The 19,446-nt window shown below is 33.9% G+C and overlaps 1 protein-coding gene across 2 annotated transcripts in view; it reads left to right on the top strand.

The window, feature by feature from the left end:
* LRPPRC (leucine rich pentatricopeptide repeat containing) overlaps nt 1-19,446 on the top strand; it is a 98,768-nt gene that overhangs the window by 12,319 nt on the left and 67,003 nt on the right. For both annotated transcript variants that reach the window (XM_067293149.1, XM_067293150.1), the window contains exons 3-14: nt 3,561-3,683; nt 4,412-4,533; nt 4,621-4,679; nt 5,435-5,521; nt 6,012-6,138; nt 7,126-7,270; nt 8,030-8,172; nt 8,506-8,611; nt 8,691-8,798; nt 14,913-15,031; nt 15,703-15,796; nt 19,099-19,168. In XM_067293149.1, the coding sequence (XP_067149250.1) occupies nt 3,561-3,683; nt 4,412-4,533; nt 4,621-4,679; nt 5,435-5,521; nt 6,012-6,138; nt 7,126-7,270; nt 8,030-8,172; nt 8,506-8,611; nt 8,691-8,798; nt 14,913-15,031; nt 15,703-15,796; nt 19,099-19,168 (1,303 nt within the window). The remainder of the gene's footprint in view (nt 1-3,560; nt 3,684-4,411; nt 4,534-4,620; nt 4,680-5,434; nt 5,522-6,011; nt 6,139-7,125; nt 7,271-8,029; nt 8,173-8,505; nt 8,612-8,690; nt 8,799-14,912; nt 15,032-15,702; nt 15,797-19,098; nt 19,169-19,446) is intronic.

The raw sequence follows: 19,446 nt of genomic DNA, 5'->3' as shown, positions 1-19,446 counted from the left end.
TAAATGTTTTAGAGATGTTAGTTTGCTTCGAACACACACTTTTCCAGTGTTTTTTCTCTTTGGTAATTAATACATCTGGTAGAAATTCAGTGTACTTTTAAAATCTTTATCATATTCACCTGCTTTTTATGGATTTTTATGCAGTAATGTTACACTTTCCTCCTTGCTGAATATTAACTTTCATATGTTGTATAGAAACTGTACTGTGAACTCAACAGGGATCGTATCTGTCTATTTTATACAGCATATTTTAAAAATGTAAGATTTTGTAATCTTATGTATGCTTATGTATGTAATGCTGTCCTTAAGGTGTCACTTGTTTTTAAGATGGAACTCTATAGGGAAATGTGGAGATGATCTCAAGTTTCCCCATGCCCAGGTAGTTGTGGATATTTGGGACCAGAGAGATTTAATTTTTTAAACAGAAAGAAAATAAATAGCTGAAGCATTGTTCATTCTGGAAGATTCAGTATTCCTTTGGCTAAAAATAGCCAGAATAATCTTTTATAAACTGTACTGTAGTTGATGATGAGATTTGGTACTTGTTAGATCAAAAGATGAGACAGTGGAGATATTTAATAAATGGGGTTTTAGCATTAGTAGTCTATGAGAGTATATTGAGAAATGTTTATTGTTTTGTTTTAATTTTAAACTTTGAGTGTTACTCTGGACAGTTATTGGCTTCTGTATCTGGGTTTAAGCTCTTATAGTTTTGCAGTTTACTGTTTAAAAGCCAAGTCTTTAATTCTTGCTCTCTTTCTGTTAAACGTTTTTAGTTTTGACTTTTTGCTTGTGATGTCTTTTCTGGTTCTGACTGCTTTTTCTTTTTTAGGGATAGACTTTATAATTTGTGAGTGTGGGTAGGCAAGGGTTTTATGTCTCTCTGCTTACCTTCAAAACACAATTCTTCATGATCTTTGATTAGTTACACAGTTTTTAGGGAGTCACGCTAGCAAGAAGATAATTGCTTGTAGTGATTTCATTTGGCTATGTAAGTGTATTTCAAGCAGCGGTTGTTTTTTAGAGTTTAAAAAAACAGGGTAAAATTTCTCAAACGATTTAACTCGGGTGCCATTTGAATAAATGACTAATATTTCCATTTGAAAATCTCAATCCTCATTTCTATTTCTAATAGCAACATTAGAAACTATTTTAGCAAAAGTGTGGGAGGTTACGGTTTATTTCTAAAAAGGGTTTGCATGTGTTTGTAACCTTCAGTTTCTAATTACAGAAGAAAAACATGGTGATTGATGTGGCTGTCTTGTGCTCTACCTTCCCATACTCATATTCCTAACTTTTTTTCCTGTCCTTTGACTTTCAGTGTACTCAGTCATTAGTATAAATATTATCAAATTTTTGTCTAATTTTAAGCCTTATATAGCTTTCTGCTATTGAGCAGAAATTTTTGAGCTGATTTTCCTGCATTTGAATATTTTTATTTTATTTTGCCTTTATTTTATAATCATATAGCTGCTTCCACAGTTCTGTATAATTAATCAAAAATTAAGTTACTGTGGCATGCTCTGGAATATGTACAATTTCCATTACACTTACAGTTAGTAGCAGCAGCTGGAGATACTTTTACTTGCAGCAGCTTCTGCCTCTATGTTGGGCTGTATGCAACTTTGGTGAGTTGGTATGACAATTTGGAAATCACTTACAAAGCATTTATGATGGTGCAGACTTCAAATCATTTTGGAAGTCTGAATCATTCAAGTCTGCATGTATGTTTCAGTTTGGGATAGAAAACCTTAATTTTTTTTTATGTTTTTTATGCAATCATGCATTTATCTTGTTCCTTGTTAGAAGAAATCACTTCTGAAGTATGCCTTCCTTCTGTGATAGGAAAGGGTTAACATTTTTTGCCCCCCTCCCTTTTTTTTAAGCAATACACTGCTTTCTGAAGGAACTCTCCTTTTTATTAGAAATTGCTGGGTTTGCTTATATAGACATGATAGGAAAAATGCTGTGTCTTGAGCTTCCCTGGTAATCTGTGAAGTATGTGGCAGCCCTGCCATACTTTGCATCAGGAGCAGTAGTGCAGCCCAAGACAGACAACTAGGTTTGTAGTTGTTTTTGGCATCCCTGATGTTATGTGCAGAGGTTGGAGGAGGTAGACTTTTTCTTAGCTTCCTTCACTATTCTCTAGGCAAAAGTTGTCTCATTTGTTTGATCTTGAATGTGGATGGAGCTAAAATAGATGCTAATAGTGGAAACTCATGCTGAGCATCTTTGAATAGCAGTTTTGGAACAGTATGATACTGGTTTGAAGTATTGTGCAGTTTCAGAAATTTGCTAGAAGGTTATGTTCCTTTTAGGATGAAATGATCTTTATAGATCTTAGATTGGGAAATTTAAAGTACTGGAAATTTAGAGTACTGGATCATCTGAATTTAAGATTTGTTGTGCTGCTTCTTTGAATTTCTGCTCAGCTGAGCTCATTACTGTACTAAATGCCATGTTTTATCAGGAATAGTTTTCAGTATATAGTAGTGTCATTGCTTAATCTTTTGGGTGTCCTGTTCAGTAAAACTTTTGAATTTCAAAGAAAATTCTTCTATATAAGAAAATGTATGTATTTCAATGGGTCAGTCTCAAATCTTATTTTTTCTACTAATATTAAATGTGTAATTTATGAAGAAATTCGTTGTGGCTATATTCTACTTAAACATGAAGTTTTCCCTTCTATCTTTCACTTCAGTTCCTAGTAATGGTAGCATTTTCATGCTGAAGGAAGCATTCAGATACACAATTCGTACTGTTTGCCAGCAGACTTGCTTTTCAGCTTTAGACTTAAGTCATCTCGCTTCATGAACAAAAATTGGAGGTTAACAGTAGTTTCAGCAATAGCATAGCAACAAAATAACAGGTTGAATAGACTGCAAGCTCAGCAGGGTTATAGGGCTGTTCCTTTTCGAGTGAATTTAAAGCTTATTTAGGGGTCCGCATTGACACTGCTGAAAAACAAAAGCCTCTGTCAGACAGATGGATAAATTATGATGGCGTCTTGTGAGTTTCTTCATCCTAACTTGTTTGGGTATAATCCTGAACTGACATAAGCACTGGTAGAACTTGGGATGTAAGAGGTGAGTTTGGTATGGGTTATGCAAATTTGGCTCCTTTGAAAAGGCTGTTACTCTGACACTTCTGTTGTGTGGACTGTTTTTGGCTGCAAGAAAAGCCTGAAACCAATTTACTATCCAAGAGCTACAAAAAGAAATTTTTTTAAAAGAAATTTGGAACACCGTTCAAAAGGATGAGTACCTACCTCTTCAGAAGTGTATGTGATTACTTGCAGAACTTACCATAGGAACCTAAAAGCCCTAAATTTAGACAGTAATAGTCTATAAAAATATTTTAAATAATTGTTTTAATATTACCTTTGAATCACTAAACAATAGAGGCAAAAAATGCATGTACTCATTTAAAAATATAGTTCCCAGGGGTTTTTATATCTGACAGACTTGTTGCATGCATGTATGTATATATTTATTTATTTAGGTGACTCTTTCCATTTAACCTGAATTAGATCTGTTAACAATGTTCTTTTTTTACTGCAGGGTCTCCAGGGAGTAACCAGGCCTTGCTTTTGTTGCGAAGTTGTGGTGCTTTATTACCAGAGGTAGTGTCATCTGAAAGAACAGAACTAGCCCATATGATATGGGACAAAATGAAAGAACTGGGTAGGTGTGTTTTTCAGTCCATCGTGAAAGAACAGCGATGTGCTTTAGCGTTGCCAGGTTGCTTTCTTTGTAACAGAAGACTGAATGCATTTTAATGGTGTTTAAATGTTAGGTTATAATGGCAAATATTCATTAGCAAATGAACACTAGGTTTTGTTATTGCAGTGAGAGACCTATTTCCTATTCTGGGAGTTATACTGACATCTAGGGGTGTTTAATAATAATCCCCCCCCCCCCCCCCCGGTGCTTAAATCAGACTTCTGCTTGCTTTTGATTATTGTAAGAACGTATTTTATTTCTCAGTTAGATGTTGAGCAGTTACCTTGGTATCTGGTGGCCTGAGTGTTCCTGGTGTTATCAGCTATTTTATTAGATGATACTTTTTATTTTAATTTAGTCATTTATCTACAAATGTCTCATAGAAAAAACTGATTCTTGAGAGTAATATTGCTAAATCTGTAAAATTCACCTATAGCAGACTGCAGAATGGAATGTATGTGAGCATTGATGTTTCTGTACTCTTGATATGTTTTAGCCTTTTAAAAGCAAATGCGCCTTGTTAAATAGCTGTCTGGTGTTGCAAAGTTGGTTAAAAGGAAGCAACCTGATTGTACATAAAGCCGGTACAAAATAAAATTGATATGAAATTAATTATCTGGAAAAGCTATAAAATCACATTCAATTTAAAGAATCTACACTCAGTGACTGTGCCTGAAATATTTCCTTAGGTGCTGTGTATGATACAAGCCATTATAATGCTTTACTTAAAGTCTACCTTCAGAATGAGCATAAGTTCTCTCCAACCGAATTTTTGGCCAGAATGGAGGAAGCTAATGTGCAGCCCAATCGAGTAGGTATCCTTTAATGATATCTTCTTTCTCAATAGCAATATCATTTACTGGTTAGAAATCATTAACTTCCCCTTTGTTTTCTGCAGGTTACGTACCAAAGGTTGATTGCTGCTTATTGCAATGAGGGCGACATTGAAGGAGCCAGGTATTCCTTTGCATTTATGGTTAAATGAATTGCATCAAGGAATCTGTTTCTCAGATTTCCTGCCATTAATGTTCAAACTCATTTCAGGGTAATCCTTAAAATTTTTGAGCAAAGCAAAGGGGATTAAGTATATTTTAATCAAGCATTGAATAGCAGTTTCTTAGATACAGCTGGAACCTACGCGAGCAAAATAAAAATAAGTGATGGACCAGTGTGTTCAAATCAAATTGTCTTTTAAGTTGCTCTGAAAATAAGTTGTTTTGTCATTTCTAGAGCCTGTAAAAAAATGTGAGGTTATGAAGCTTGCTTTGTAAGAAAATGGCTACTGGGAAAGGCAGATATTTATTTGAGGATAGAATGGGCTAAGGAGCAAATAGCAATTTTTTTCCTGTTGATGTTGTTACACAGAGCTTCTTACTGGATATCCATGTATCATTAGTTGCATTAATTTTAGAAAGGTTGCCTTTAAGTTATAACAGTGTGATTGCTGAGCGTGAAAAATAAATAAAGGAAGATAAAACCAAAAAAACCTATATTCATGTCTGTGCATATTTTTAAGTGATAAATGTAAGTCATTGGAAAAATGAAATTGATCATATTATGAGCATATTATGCAACATCCCAAACTATAGTTGCTCAATGACATCAATATTTATTTCTGTTTGTTACAGTACTTGTCCATCAGCACAGCGGTAGCTCAGGACTTTATCTTCTCAAACAAAAAATGTTCTAATCATTGTCGTAATATTTTTCAGTAAAATTCTTGGGTTTATGAAGAACAAAGATCTCCCAATCACAGAGGCGGTATTCAGTAGCCTTGTGAAAGGTCATGCGAGATCAGGGTAATGTTAATACTTTTTTTTTAATTTACTGTATTATAAATTGATATTGTACAGAAAACTTAAAAGCTGCAAAACTAGGACTAATGTAATGGCTTTAAATAATGTATAAAAGACTTTTTATATGCATTTTCAGGCAAAGCAACTGTTTAAGAAAAGTAGATTTTTTTTCTTGTATTTGAAAAGGTTGAATTTCAAGATAATCACTATTTTTGTACTATTTGAAAAAGAAATTTGCTGTACTTAAATTTTTGAACTTTTTCCACTGCTGAAGTTGAAATAAGTATTCAAAATAATACGATAATTAAAAGATTTGCACTTTGACCTTTGGGGTTTACTTAGTTAAAATAGGTTTTTCTATGCTTGTTGTGTTCTTAGACTTTGTTTCTGCTCATTTTGTTCTGTTTAATTATTAATTGAATGAGGAAATATGCAAGTTGTAATAAATATTATGATTAAATTGACTGAGATTCTTTCTTTTGAATGTTTTTAGAGATATGAAGAGTGCAGAAAATATCCTCTCAGTGATGAGGATGGCTGGTGTTGAGCCTGGCCCAGACACCTATTTATCATTACTGAATGTGTATGCTGAAAAGGGTGATGCTGACAGCATCAAAAAGGTATTGCAAGTTAGCGTTTAAATATGGTTTAGTTTGTCTTTAAGTCAGTTTAACTCTGGAATGCTTTCTATCTGTATGTATGGACTAATACTTTATTTTAAAACTTGTTTCCTGATAGTCAGTAGCAAATAAAGATTTTTTTTTTTTTTTTTTTGTATCTGAGTAGCTGGTTAACTGAAAGCAGTTTCATACTTCATTTAAAAACAAAAGTTTTTCTTTTGATAGCTGCTTTTTACTCTATGTGAAGATATGGTAAATAATGTTCACTAGTGAGTGATATAATAATTTTTTTTTTAATTTATTCAAGAGACAAACAGTGTATGTGGTATGTATAAAGTTATTCTGCTCCCACTGAAGCCATTGAATCTTTCCGGTAAACCTGAATTTTTGTAAGAGTTCATACAAACAAACTTGGGTATTCACAAAGCTTGGGTAAGATAATGCTGCTTTAGAGGCTAACTTTCATGAATACTCAACTACAAAACAGTCCTTTGTTTAGTTGAAATTCTGGTAAGGAAACAGCAGAGAAAATTGTTTTGAGTTTAATGAGTGGTATCAAATGGAAGGACCAACTCGAGGAGGAGAATGTGGGAAACGATATATTTCTATGGCTTACAAATTAAGCCAATCTTCCTCAACCAATCTTCTTCCAAGCAATAACAAAAAGTTTGACTAATTACGATCTCTTTTTCATAGCAATTTTTTTGAAAGTCATCTCTCTGATATTTTCATATATTATTAGGTATTACAGAGAATCTATCTATTATCCCTTTATCAGTCCCTTTTTCTTTTTAAAATCTAGAGGTGTTTGAGACTGTCTCTCTCTAGATTGTTGGTATTCTCCCTACCATCTTTTGTGTGTCTAAAACCAATGTTTAAAAATGTAAAAGAAAAAACCTCAGCTTTTTGTGAATTTTATTCTTTTAACGTATCATGTTTTGAGTCAGGTATAAAGTTTATTAAACTTACACTTATTCTGGTTTCCAGACTCTAGAAGAGGTTGAGAAGACTGAAGGGTATCTTATGGATAGGGTTTTGATGCAGGTGATTTTAAGCCTTGCCAAGGCTGGATATCCTCAGTACATCAAAGACATTAAAGAGCGCATAAGATTTGAAAAGGAATTAATTCCAGGTATGTTCTCAATTGCTACCATGGTATTTTGCATGGAAATACTACGCAGGGTTTAGCGGGCAAGCACTTTCAGTTCTTTGCAACAGTCAGTAATGTCTCCAAAAACAATTGTTTTTTGTTGAATATTTAAAGTAAAATATTATTTTCCTATCATGCCTATGGATTCATTTGCTTTGCTTTAAATCATTTTAAACGATTTTTTTAAATATTATAAACCACCTTTAATTTGCATACAATATTAATGTATCAAAATTTTAACTTATAAAATCCATTAAGACTTTATAGGAAAGTGGTAAAGCGTGGAGTCCTTTTTGCAAACGACACTAGCAGAGCTTCAGTTATGACAGCTGTTCATGAATTTAACGAAAAGGGAGATTGTAAATACTGAATATAGCTTTCTTTAAGTAAAGTGAAAGTCACTTTTGGATCCCAGCATGTTTAATCTGCTTGATAGCTGTCGATAATCTTCATCCCTTTTTTCCTCTCTTAACAGGTCTAGAAATGTTTCTCTTATCTCCTATCCTTGTATCACATTACAGTGGTGATGCTTCTAAAAATTTTGGCATTGCATTTTTAGTGGGAAAAGTGAATTCCATTGATAATATAAATAATGCTGAAAAAGGTGGTCTCAAATTTGATTGATTGGTCATGTTAAACAGTATGTTAATGATACTTTTAAAATATATTTACTTCCCTTAGTGGTTTAATGCTAAAATAGTTAAACAAGCATTTTATTTTTTTCTGTTTTCCTATTTCTAGATGCAATGAACCTGTGTTTGACTTTGATAACTCTTGGCTTCGAAGATATAAGTTTCCATATTTTGAAGTCTCTTCATCATTTATCACGTGATAATATGGACCAGGGTAGCTTCTTCTTACAACATTGTGTAAATACAGATATGGTATGCAGCATAGTAATACTTTTCTCTTAACTATATGGTATATTTATTTTATTATTTTATTAGTATTAGTTATTATTTATATTTATTTATAATTTAATGTGACTCTGAAGATTGAAAATAGTAGATTTTTTGCACAGTTAATAAAAGTAGAATGGTTTTAATATTTCATATCAAATTTGCATAATAAGATGAAATTCATAAAGGTATTTCTTTGGTATCCCTTAATGTTTGCCATGTGTAATATGCATTTTATAAATACTAGAAGAATCTGACATTCCTAACAATTAAAGAGATTGAAAAATATATTAAATCAATTTTAAAAATTCTTTGCAGCCTATGAGCAAGCTGAAACAATATTGTAGCGAGTTGAAAGAAGTGAAAATGCACTCAGCACCTTTACCGTTTGTTTTGCGTTGTGCTTTGGAGGCCAACAGGTCAGGTACTCTGCTTATTTAGTTATTTAACATGTTTGTTTAAAGTACTTGGTCACTGTTTAATTATCTTATGAATGTTTTTAGATATGGCCATTGATGTGATGAAGATCATGAAAGAAGAAGGCTTGCCACTCAGACCTCACTATTCCTGGCCACTGCTTGTTGGGTACCAGAAAGAGAAGAATCTTAAAGGTTAACTCTCTGATATGTGTTCCTGTTGCTATATTATAAACTTAATGCACAAATTTTTTACTACAACGTTGTTTTAAGATTTAGCAAACTCTTGAAAGTAAATGAAGAATTGCTGCCTGAGTTATTTTGTTGCAAGCATTTTTTTCTTCAGAAAGGCTTTTTAAAAACCACCTTTCCTCCTTAATCATGGTACAATCCTACAAATTTAAATGGAAAGATGTGTGAAAGAGTTTAATTATCTTTTTAACTCTTTGCACTCTCACTGCCTTCCAGTTGCTCTTTATCCTGTACAGAATTTACTCTTGACAAAAACTGAAATTTGAGAGAAGCATTTGAAATTAAGGTTATGTTATAATAGCTCTCTTGGACTGCAAAAATATATATATACATATTTTTTAAACCAACTTCTTATATCTACCTGATAAGCCAAATGTGAGTTTAGTTACAATAATAAAAACTGCAGGAGAACTTATGTTGCTCAATCTGTGAGCCTGACCTGACAGCATACTGATTGAAGGACAGAAATGCTCAATCTTTTGGATTCTTAAGTAGGCTTAAGCATTTAGCATACTTTCCCCTGTTACACATGGGGATGTCTACAGGATATGAATAAGAATTGAACAAATATTAAATTTTAGAGTACAGTATCTAATTCTTTGGTTTGCGTTATTGGTAATTCAGAAAGAATGGTATCATAAAAAGATGCTTTTAGCAGAAGTACTTCCCCCTTGGGGAAACAAAAAACTGTCTTTTTCATCTTATCTCACAGTATAATGTGCTTTAGAATGAGATGCAGAGTTGTTAGTGTGACACTGGGTGACAAACAAAATGCACAAACAAAAAAAAAGTGCTTTTAGCAGACTCTTCATATCGCAATTTTATCTTAAATATACAGTCATATTCCAGTTTGGAAGAAATGCTGAAACAAGTATTCCCTAATTGTTTCTGGCTATAAAAATGTCTCAAGCCTTTTCAAAAAGCCTTTGTGAAAACAATATTCAGTTTTTATTAACTCCTTAGGCTCTGCTCCTGCTGGAGTACTTCCCAAGTTTATCTTCTCACAGGTTTTCAGATGCTTAAAAGTTCAGTGATCTTTTTTAAAACTGTTGCAACATTGTTTTAGTTGGGTCAAGTTTGTAACTTATGTTTATCTTTACTTGAAGTACAGTGTAGCCAAAAATAAGTGGGTTGAAATGTGTGTCATACTTTTTAGTAGGCAGCATCTACATATACAAAAAATGCTTTCTGTTACTACAAGGAACACTTCACCTTAATAACGCTAGTATTAGAAATGCTGGAAGCATTGATAAATTTAGACTTAGGTCCCAAAGCTAAAGGTATATCTGCTTGTTGAGGAAAAACTCAACAGATCTCTTTCAGATCTCTTTTGATCTCTAGTAAGGTCAGAGGTTGACTCAATGTGGACTCCTACTGTAGAAATCAGCTGTACTTTGGTTAGCAGTTTCTGCTGGCAGTCATGTAAGCAAATTGGGAAGAAAACGAGTGAAGAAACCCTTAACAGATCAACTTTAGCTTTCTTTGCCACATTCTAGAAAGCCTCTCTCTTTCTATCTGCAAAGGCATCAGATGCATAAACTTCTGTATGGCTGTATGTTAATATTGTGGATTTGCAAGCATGTTTTTGTGACCTAGTACTTAGTCTCTCAGTCTGAATTTTCAAGTGTGAAAGTTAGTTGTGTGTATACCTACAAAGGTCAGTAATTTTGCAATTCTTAAAATACAGGAGAGAAGCTTTCTGAGCATTTTCTTCTGTAGTGAAAAATCAGTATAATTGCTGCAGTGAAACAAATCTTTACCATGTTCTTTACCATGTGTAAGCTCACTTACATTCATTTTTAAAATTGAAGAAATAATAAAATTAATAAAATGAGATCCACTATCTAAAAATACAACTAATACACCTGAAGGAAAGTAAATGGAGAAAAAAAATCCTGGAATTGTTTAATAGAAATAATAAAGAGTAATGCTGTAATGAGAACCTAAAGGTGACAATAGAAAGTGTATTAGAAAAATGGTGCTTTATAGCAGCAAAAAATTATAGGGTTCTGTGAACAGAAGTATAGATAGACACTGTATCACATCTCATAACAAAAAGGTGGTGATAATTGCTTTTTCTGCAAAGTAGTGATGCCTGGCCTAATGCATATAATTTTGTGTATCTCGGTATGGGGAAGGCTGATAATGGAGGAAAAAAAAAAAAACTTGGGGAAAACCAAAAACTATTGAACAGCTGATAGAATGTAGATAATGAGCTAAATAATCATTAAAGGAGACAGTATACAAGCAACAACCTATCCAGAGCTGAAAGGTACAAATACCTGAATCAGTATGTGATGTGACCCAAGCAATTATATGACTAGGAGCAGTGTTAATTACATTAGGGAAGCTGACACTGGATATCAAGAAAATTCTCTAACTTCTGTATCATGGAGTTGAGTCCAAGAGAGAAACAGCAATGAAGTGGTGGCTAGTATGCCTGAAACAAAGCAAGGCAATTGTTTAAATATGCCATGGAGAACTTGGCTGCTGTGAGACAGCAAACAGCTGTTTTCAGTCATTTAATTCAGGAAAGTAATTTTGGATGGGACGTGCTTTTATGTACATCCGTGTTATATAAGTTGATAGTAGTTTATTTCCATAGGTTTATCTAAATAAAAGCTGTTAGGCTTTTAGGAATGGAAAGTGTTTGAAGGGTTTAAAAGATCAATATGTGGTAGATCTGAAAAGGTTATTGGCATTGGGATTCATCTTGTGTCAGATTATACAGTAAAACTAGGAAGGCCTCCATAGTTAAGTAGAAGTTCTTGACTTACACTGGCAGCCGAACATTTTGTTTCATATAATCACTTCACTTATTTTTAAAGAAAGTTTTAAAAAGTCAGCTGTTTCTTTTTTCATTTCTGTTTTCCAGTAAACTGTTATAGTTATACACACAAAGCTTGATTAGTGAATAGTAATTCAGTTTTTATTTTGCCCCAGGTTGGATGAAAAGGTAAATAAAAGTGTCTGAGTCCCCCAAGGGGAAGAAGAGTGGTGATTTCACAAAATAATCACTTGAAATATTGTCTTATAGAAAGACTTTTCCAGCAAAGAAGTTTTCTGAGTACATCTGAAATTAACAGCACCGCAAAAATGTGTTAAATATTATGCTGTCTTCTTTAATATAACCTCACTTTTCAAACTGGAGGGGTTTTTTTAGTTTGTTTAGAAAACTGCTTAAGGCCCATTTTGTTGCCTTTGCACATGTTGAACTGTACTTAACTGCATTAGAAATTCCACCTGTTCTCATGGCACCACTTCAGGAAGAAGACGCTACTTGCCATGAAAAACAGGAAATTAAGGTAGACTGAACTGCCATGAAAAACAGGAAATTAAGGTAGACTGAACTGCAAGCCTCACTTTTCACCGCTTGAGAAGTGGCAAGCTCCACAGACTATCTTCTAATTCATCTCTTCCGTATTTGTTCTTGGATATACTGATTTTGAAGCTGGAAGGTTACTCGCTTCTTAGTTCTGTTGGGATGTTCCAGTGCTGTTTCCAGTGATGACAAAAAGAAGCACAGAAGTGTTAGTCTGTGTTCTGTTCGCTCCTTCTGTCATCTTTTCACTCACTCAATTACTTGATTTTGTGTGCCCAGCTCCTGCAATCCTTACATATCTCAACCCAGGATAGCAAAAAACGGTTCTTGGTCAAGAAGGGAGACAGCTGGAGGACTTACTGTGAGGTCATATGGGTCCAAGGAACTAATGTGTATTTAAGAAAAAATAGCTCTTCAGAATTTCTGAGCATTCTCTGCAATGAGTAAATATTCTAAAAATTTGATGCAGATGCTGCATTTTATATTACCCTCATTAGTTCTCCCCCCCCCAAGGCAGAATGCTAGAATTATGTGTAATTCCAGGATTTAGACAAGTCTAAAGTAAATATTTTTAAACAAGTTCAAATTCATGCAGACTTTTTGAATGAACTATCAGATAGTCCAGAGATACTAATTCTCAGTAAAAGAAAAAAGAATTATTTCTCTTTGGGGGGGCGGGAGGGGAGAATTACTAATTCTTTATAAAGACCTTTTGGTTCTCAACATTTTTTGTTACCATCTTGGTGCTTTTTAGGTATATGCAGTTGCAATTCTGTCTCTGCTTTTTTAGGCTGTTCTTTGCTTTGGGGTGAGAGAGGTTAGTATATTGTCAAATATTGTTATTAGGAGCAAAGATTTTCCGAAAGCAGGCACATCCTCTTTCATGCATATGTTTGACATTATTGTAGTGTTTTGCTTGAATTGGGAATGTTTATTGCTTCATACTGGGGAAGACATTTATTTGATAATAAAGCATTTCCTGCTGTCATTGAGGTGGAAAATGTTTGCAAAGTTGTAGGATCTATATTGATTTTCAATATTCTTTTTCTATTCAAAAAAATTCCTGCATCAGCAATCTTAGAGATGAAGAAAAATGTGCCATCATTGTTCTTTTTGTTGTTTGTTTTCTTGTTTTTGTTTTTTGTTTTTTAATTTGTGATTAATTTAGCTGTGTTTGGTATTGTCATTGGTGTACCTTAGTCTTCATCACAGTCTTCTGCTCATGTTCATACGTGTCCTTTTCTGCTCAGGAACTGTGCCAGGTAGTGTAATCCTTTTGTGATAGATGTCTACTAGGCAATGGGGATGCATTTTCTGCTCTTTTCTAAAGACACACTTGAGCCTGAATCTCCTGAGGCTACTGCACCTCATTCGCTGTGGTATCTAGTTCAGTCTTCAGACAGTTACTTCTAGTGATACAGATTTGAACTTGGTTACTTTTGAAAAGGTTTTAACATAAAAGGGCTTAATACATTTTCTGAGAAGCTGCAAACGTGAAATAGAAACTAGCTGTCAAAATTTGAAAGGTATCAGGAAGGACTTATTGTAATTAATTCTTTATTCATAATTTTGCAGATTCTGGGCCAAAATTGGACAGAGTTTTGTTTAAGGCAAACTTGAACAGATGGTGTGACTTTAATCTAGTGTGACTTGCCTGCATGTATTTTTAAGTGCTCAAAGGGAATTCACATTTGATTATTTGCACCGTAGTGCACTGCATAAAATATTCATGGAAGTGTCACTTTTCCGTAGGTGGCACTCCAGGGCAAAGACAGGGACTTTGGGAAACTTTACATTTTTAAAGTAATAAGTATGAAATGCAAGTTGAAAAAAACATATGCTATTTGGTACTGGTGTCCTGCAGCAATTGACAAATCATTTTTAGACCAGCAGAAAATGGTAATACCTGTATAGGTTTTGACAGGAGTTCAGAGTTTGCTAGCTAGGGCTATTGTAGGAAGTTTCTGCAAATCAGAAGAATGTAAGCAATTAAAAAGCAGCACAAAATATGCTTTAAAAGTGTTTGCTGAACTCTATTAAAATTTGGTATTCTTTGTCTTCAAATGCATATCTACAATAATGATATAAAGTCTGGTTGGTCGAATTGATCGGAATGTTGTGCAAGTTATGACATAGCTTCATTGGGGTTTGTGGGAATTTGGGATGCTCCAGACTTTCTCTGAATTTCCAAGTAGAAACTGATTTATTGAAACGAAGACTAATCAACACATTTGATTACAAAAATGTTATTTTCTTTTATACAAATCTATGGAAATCTTGAAAGCTGGTCTATTAATTAGGGCTGGGTGCTAGGAACAAAGCTAAGAATATATTACATGTTGAAGAATGCATTTTTAGCTTGAAAATGGTTATATACATTAGAATAAATTTCAGATTAGTTTTCTTTTTTCAGGCATGGTGATATTGATATTAATATATAGCTTTAAAAGATGTGTTGTGAAATGACTAACAGTAATTAGCATATCTTTCCCTAGGTTAGAAAATGACTTTGTATACTAGAAATTTCCAAACTAACCTAGAGTTTGCTCATTTTGATAATACAGTAACTAAAATAAAAATTCAGAATTTTGCATTACAGGTACAGTGAGAGAAGTGGAGAAGTCCCTTTTTTATTTTTGAAAAGCAATTTTTTTTCTTATTTTTTTTCTCAAGTTTCATTTTCTGAAATGTTTAAATGTTCTGAAATGTTAGTTTCTCCAATTTTGCTTTGATAGGTGTCTTTGAGGTCCTCAAAGTGATGCATGAGTTGGGGGTTGAACTCGATACAGAAACCTACACAGACTATGTTTTTAAAAATTTTGCTGATACTGAGACTGCCCGTACTCAGCTGCAGGTGAGTTTAAATTCAGAATTCATAAAAGTAACTGTTGCATAGTTTGTTTCTCTATATGTTCTTTGAAAGATTTAAATCCCAACAGTGCTCTAAACATGAGGTTGGTATGATCAAGCCTGTTTGGTATATTTTAGATTATTTCTGAAACACTTGTTTTACTGATGGCTTGTTTACCATGCCTTTCTCTTGCTTCCTTTCTTTCTCCTTTTCAGAACTAATGAAAATATTTTACTTCAGTCTTGCTAGCTTTTTTGTTTCCATAAGTGGTAAGAACTAAATAATAAATAAATATAAACATAATAAAATAATGATGTTCTTTCTTTTACTGGGTGTGAGAAGTATTACTATTTCAGTAATTAATTAGTCTTAATGCATTGTTTTTCATTTGTTCAAGAATTCAGGATTGCAGGTTGAAAAACTTTTAACTGTCCCTCTGTATTTGTGCTTTTGGTACCATTCTTTCCTGCAATTGGTTTCAGTACAAAAACTGGATAAATTCTGATCAGCAGCAATTCATCTAGCTAGCTGTGTAGACTTCTGTAGAGCACATTCTGTGTCCTCATCAAGTATCAATACAAAAATGCCAGTGTCCCGTGGGAAGGAAGTGTTAAATACTAAGTGTCAGAATGTCTTCTCTGTGTTTGTTTATAATGATTGATTTTTATCTCTAGGAAAATAACTGCCTGTTTGAAACTGTTGGATTCTATATAGCAGAAATAAGATATGAAGCAGCACATGGAAGTCTGGAAAATGTTCTTTCTCTGTGTAAGTATCTCTAATGTTGCATGTTACCATGTACTTACAGTACTGCTCATAGGTTGGTTTTAGACTGAGATGTACATATATTAATATATGAGGTTTAAAGATATTTGAGAAAAGGATGGATGTAGCAAGGCTTTTATTATGTGAGGTCATCTATGAAAAGATGTCAGACTGTTCTTTGAAACTGCCAATTCCAGACAACATATCTTTGTTCAAAGCTTTTTTATATTGAAATGGGCCATAAAATTTACTTATATAATATACTTAGAAATCACAGCCTCATGCACTGATTAGAATTCTGTCATAGGTATTTCAAGAAGGCTTCAGGAAAAAATGTCCCTTGCATGATGTCTCTAAAGACTTTGATGCAGGATTGTTTCTGTTTTATGTTCATGGCACCAGTTACAATGTGATGGTAGTCTAACAATATGGCTCTGAAGTACTACAGAATATTAATGACTGAATCAAATTTAAAGAACTAATCAGTATTGACAATAAATTGAGGATGCTGTCCTGGTGTGTTAGTCTGTGGAAACTGCGTATATGAATTTGACAAGGTAATTAGGTGATAGCATAAATTAATGATTTAACACCAAGATTTTCTCCAAAGACTGTTCTGATGCTCAGTGCTTGCAAAAGTTACTATGCATCATTATTTGAATAGTTACAATGGGATGACTTGCATGGTTAACTAGGAATATGCCTGTTCCTTTTCAAAATTTAAAACAAACAAGATTTGTTTCCTACTGTACCGATTCGTTAATAAAACCCCTGAATTTAGACTAAGTCTGATACAGAAGAATCCCTTTTTAAACAGCAGTTTTATTTGTCCAAGGTTGAGGCAAAAGTTTAAACAGGTAGCTGTTTGTGATCAGTACACCATGGCCTTGGGAAACTGTAGTGAGACTTGAAAATAACATTAGCTGGAAGCTAATAGTAAAACTGAAAGTAATCTTCTGTTCATCTAAGATGAAAAAAGTCACAGTAAGAAGCCAAATTAATATTAAACTTCTAAAACGTCTAAACTTCTAAAAAGTGTTCCTATAAAACTCAGTATGTCAATTGCATTTGTTTTTTGGATTCCAATAGGTAATACAAATGATGCTGAAAACAAAATAAGTAGGTATTAACTAATTAGTTAATTCTTGTATTAACTAGTTAGTTAATTCTTGTAATGTATCAATCTTTGAGATTGACCCTACATTCTGCTGTCTTTTGTTCTTATTCCAACAAAAAGCATTAACCATGAAAAAATGTAGACTTCCTGCCTTTGAATTTTTTTGAAAGGATGGCTATTTACTAGGAGCAATGAAATTGCTCCTGGAAACTGAAATATTTGTGGGTTTTGCCTACATGAAAAAGTAGGGATCCCACATACACCCCATTTTGGTTGACTGGAAAAGTCGGTTTTGAATGTGTTATCAACAGGCTGTATGCTGTCTTGCTGTCATGAAATTAGTCTTACATAATATATTATTTAGCTGTTGTCTGTGTGTTGACTTTAATTCTTGTAGAGGTATTTCTTTCTACAAAGACAAGGGTTAATAATTCATGGTGTCCTGCAGAATTGCTTTTGAACTTGAGCTTTAAAGGAAGGTACTCCTGTAAATAGTCTACCAAGCTGAAATGAATGCTGATAAATCTAATTAGCACCTAAGAAATGGTAAGGCACAGATATTAAACAGGTGAATTTTTTTGGATTGGCTGCTTTTGCAGTATTACAAAGAGGAAAAATAGATGTGATATGGAAAATAGTTCAAGACTGTCTCCTCAGTGTAGTCAGGGAAGGTGAAGGTTGGGTATTAATGCTGGTTGCTATCTAAGCGTATTGATTCAGCTTCTCCTCCCAAGATTTGTGCTCCTGACAAGATGAAAACTCTGAAGCCTCAGCCAAGGAACGTAGGCCCAGAAGACAGGGTACTGAGAGCTGCTTTCTCCCTTTTTTGTTCATTCCCCTTCCCTGTCAGCCGCTTGCTTTTCTCAGGCTTGTTTGTTGCTAAGGAAACCAGGTTGCTGACTGTCAGCAGCAGCTGAGCACGCTAAGATGCTTTATGCTTGCCTTTGTATGAGCAAAAAGTTTCATGGGCTACTGGAGGAAGATTTGTGTTGAGGATCTCTTAAATCAACTTCACCCGAGACTTTCGAACTAAAATAAAACATTTAAACATTTACAACATTTGTTTTAAGTTTTGAAATGCTTGGAGTTAGACTAAGGAGTAGTCTAGTGTGTGTTTATTCTGCCTTTTACTTCCCAAGTTCTGAAAGAACTGGTGTTTCTATTTCAGTTGTCTTTTACCTCATACAGTATTGTAGGCCTTGCTGAAGGGACCCAGAGGCTCCTTTTCAACCCCTCATTTTTTCAGAGCAGTTAATTCTATTGTAATACTGAATTTAGATGATGATAACTTCATGCAGGACCTAAATGTTTCTACTGCTGTTTTTTCTTTGTGGGACTATGATGCTGGAATGAAAGACAGCTATTTTGGGTGGAGAAGGTATAACGATTTGAAATATTTAGCCAAGAAAAGATGTAAAGATGAGGTCGTAGGGCATAAATGTAGATGAGCTCTAAGGGACATCTGAGTTTAAATCCTATTACTGTTTCTTTTGTGTTTATCCAACATTGTAAATATCAGCATTTAGAATTGTTACAGCTCAGGGCTACTAAAGGGTGGGGTTCCCCCCCCCTTTATGTTTAACTTAATTCTGTGAATAGCACTTTAGATTAATCTTATTTTTATTTCTTGTCAAGTATATGAGCAGAGCAGAAACAAACACCTAAGAAAATATTGTAAAAACATTAAAGTTGTGAAGCCTACTTTAAGGCAGGCATTTAGACTGAAACTCAAATAGCAAGCCATTTTCTGGTGGTGGATCTCTTTTTTTGTTCCAGGGCTACTGTCTTAAGTTTTCTTGTTTAGAGTTGTTTAGTTTTTTGTTTTGTTTTAACAGAGTTTTTCTTTGGTCTTGTTAAATTTTTACAGAAAGGGTCCATATTCCTAATATTAAATTGCACAGAAGACTAACAGGTATTAACTATTGGTTGTAAAGGCAATGAAAGGTCAAAATCTCCCTTTTAAATTTGATCCCTTTGGAAAGGGAGCATATTAAGAGCTGATAAAAGCCAGGGCTTTTTCAAATACCACGGTATTCTTAGAAGAGTTTCTTGATTTACAAACATTGGTCAGCATTTACTAAACCAAAATATTTTTCTACTAAGTCCTGATTTACATGACCAGTTGATGTGTTGGAGTTTGGACCTTTTCTTTAGAATGACTATTTAGAAACATTTGTTTCATTTACAGTGTCTTCGTCAGGCACACCCTCTATTGATATTCGCCATTTTAGAAACAGCCTCATTTGGGGATTTAAAAGGTAAGTTTGCTGTATGAATGCCTTTTTTCTCTGTAGCAAAGTTCCCTCTCTTGTTTTCCCTCCTTAACCTTAAGTCTGTGTAGGATTTTTTTTTTTTTTTTTTTTTTTCACCCTGTGTTGGAGAATTTAAAAGTAGGGTTCCAGCTGTACCAGATCTGAGGATTACCTTTGTTCCTCTCTGCTCCCCCTGGTTTCCTTACCTCTGCTGTAGCTGAGGGCTCCTTTGGAGGATTATATTTATTGGGTTTAAAGTAACTTTACTGTTCTGAGGTTATATA

This window comes from Apteryx mantelli, chromosome 3, assembly GCF_036417845.1.
Source record: "Apteryx mantelli isolate bAptMan1 chromosome 3, bAptMan1.hap1, whole genome shotgun sequence".
Classification (NCBI taxonomy): domain Eukaryota; kingdom Metazoa; phylum Chordata; class Aves; order Apterygiformes; family Apterygidae; genus Apteryx; species Apteryx mantelli.
Note: the sequence above shows the minus strand (reverse complement) of the source record. Positions and strands in the feature narration are given on the sequence as shown.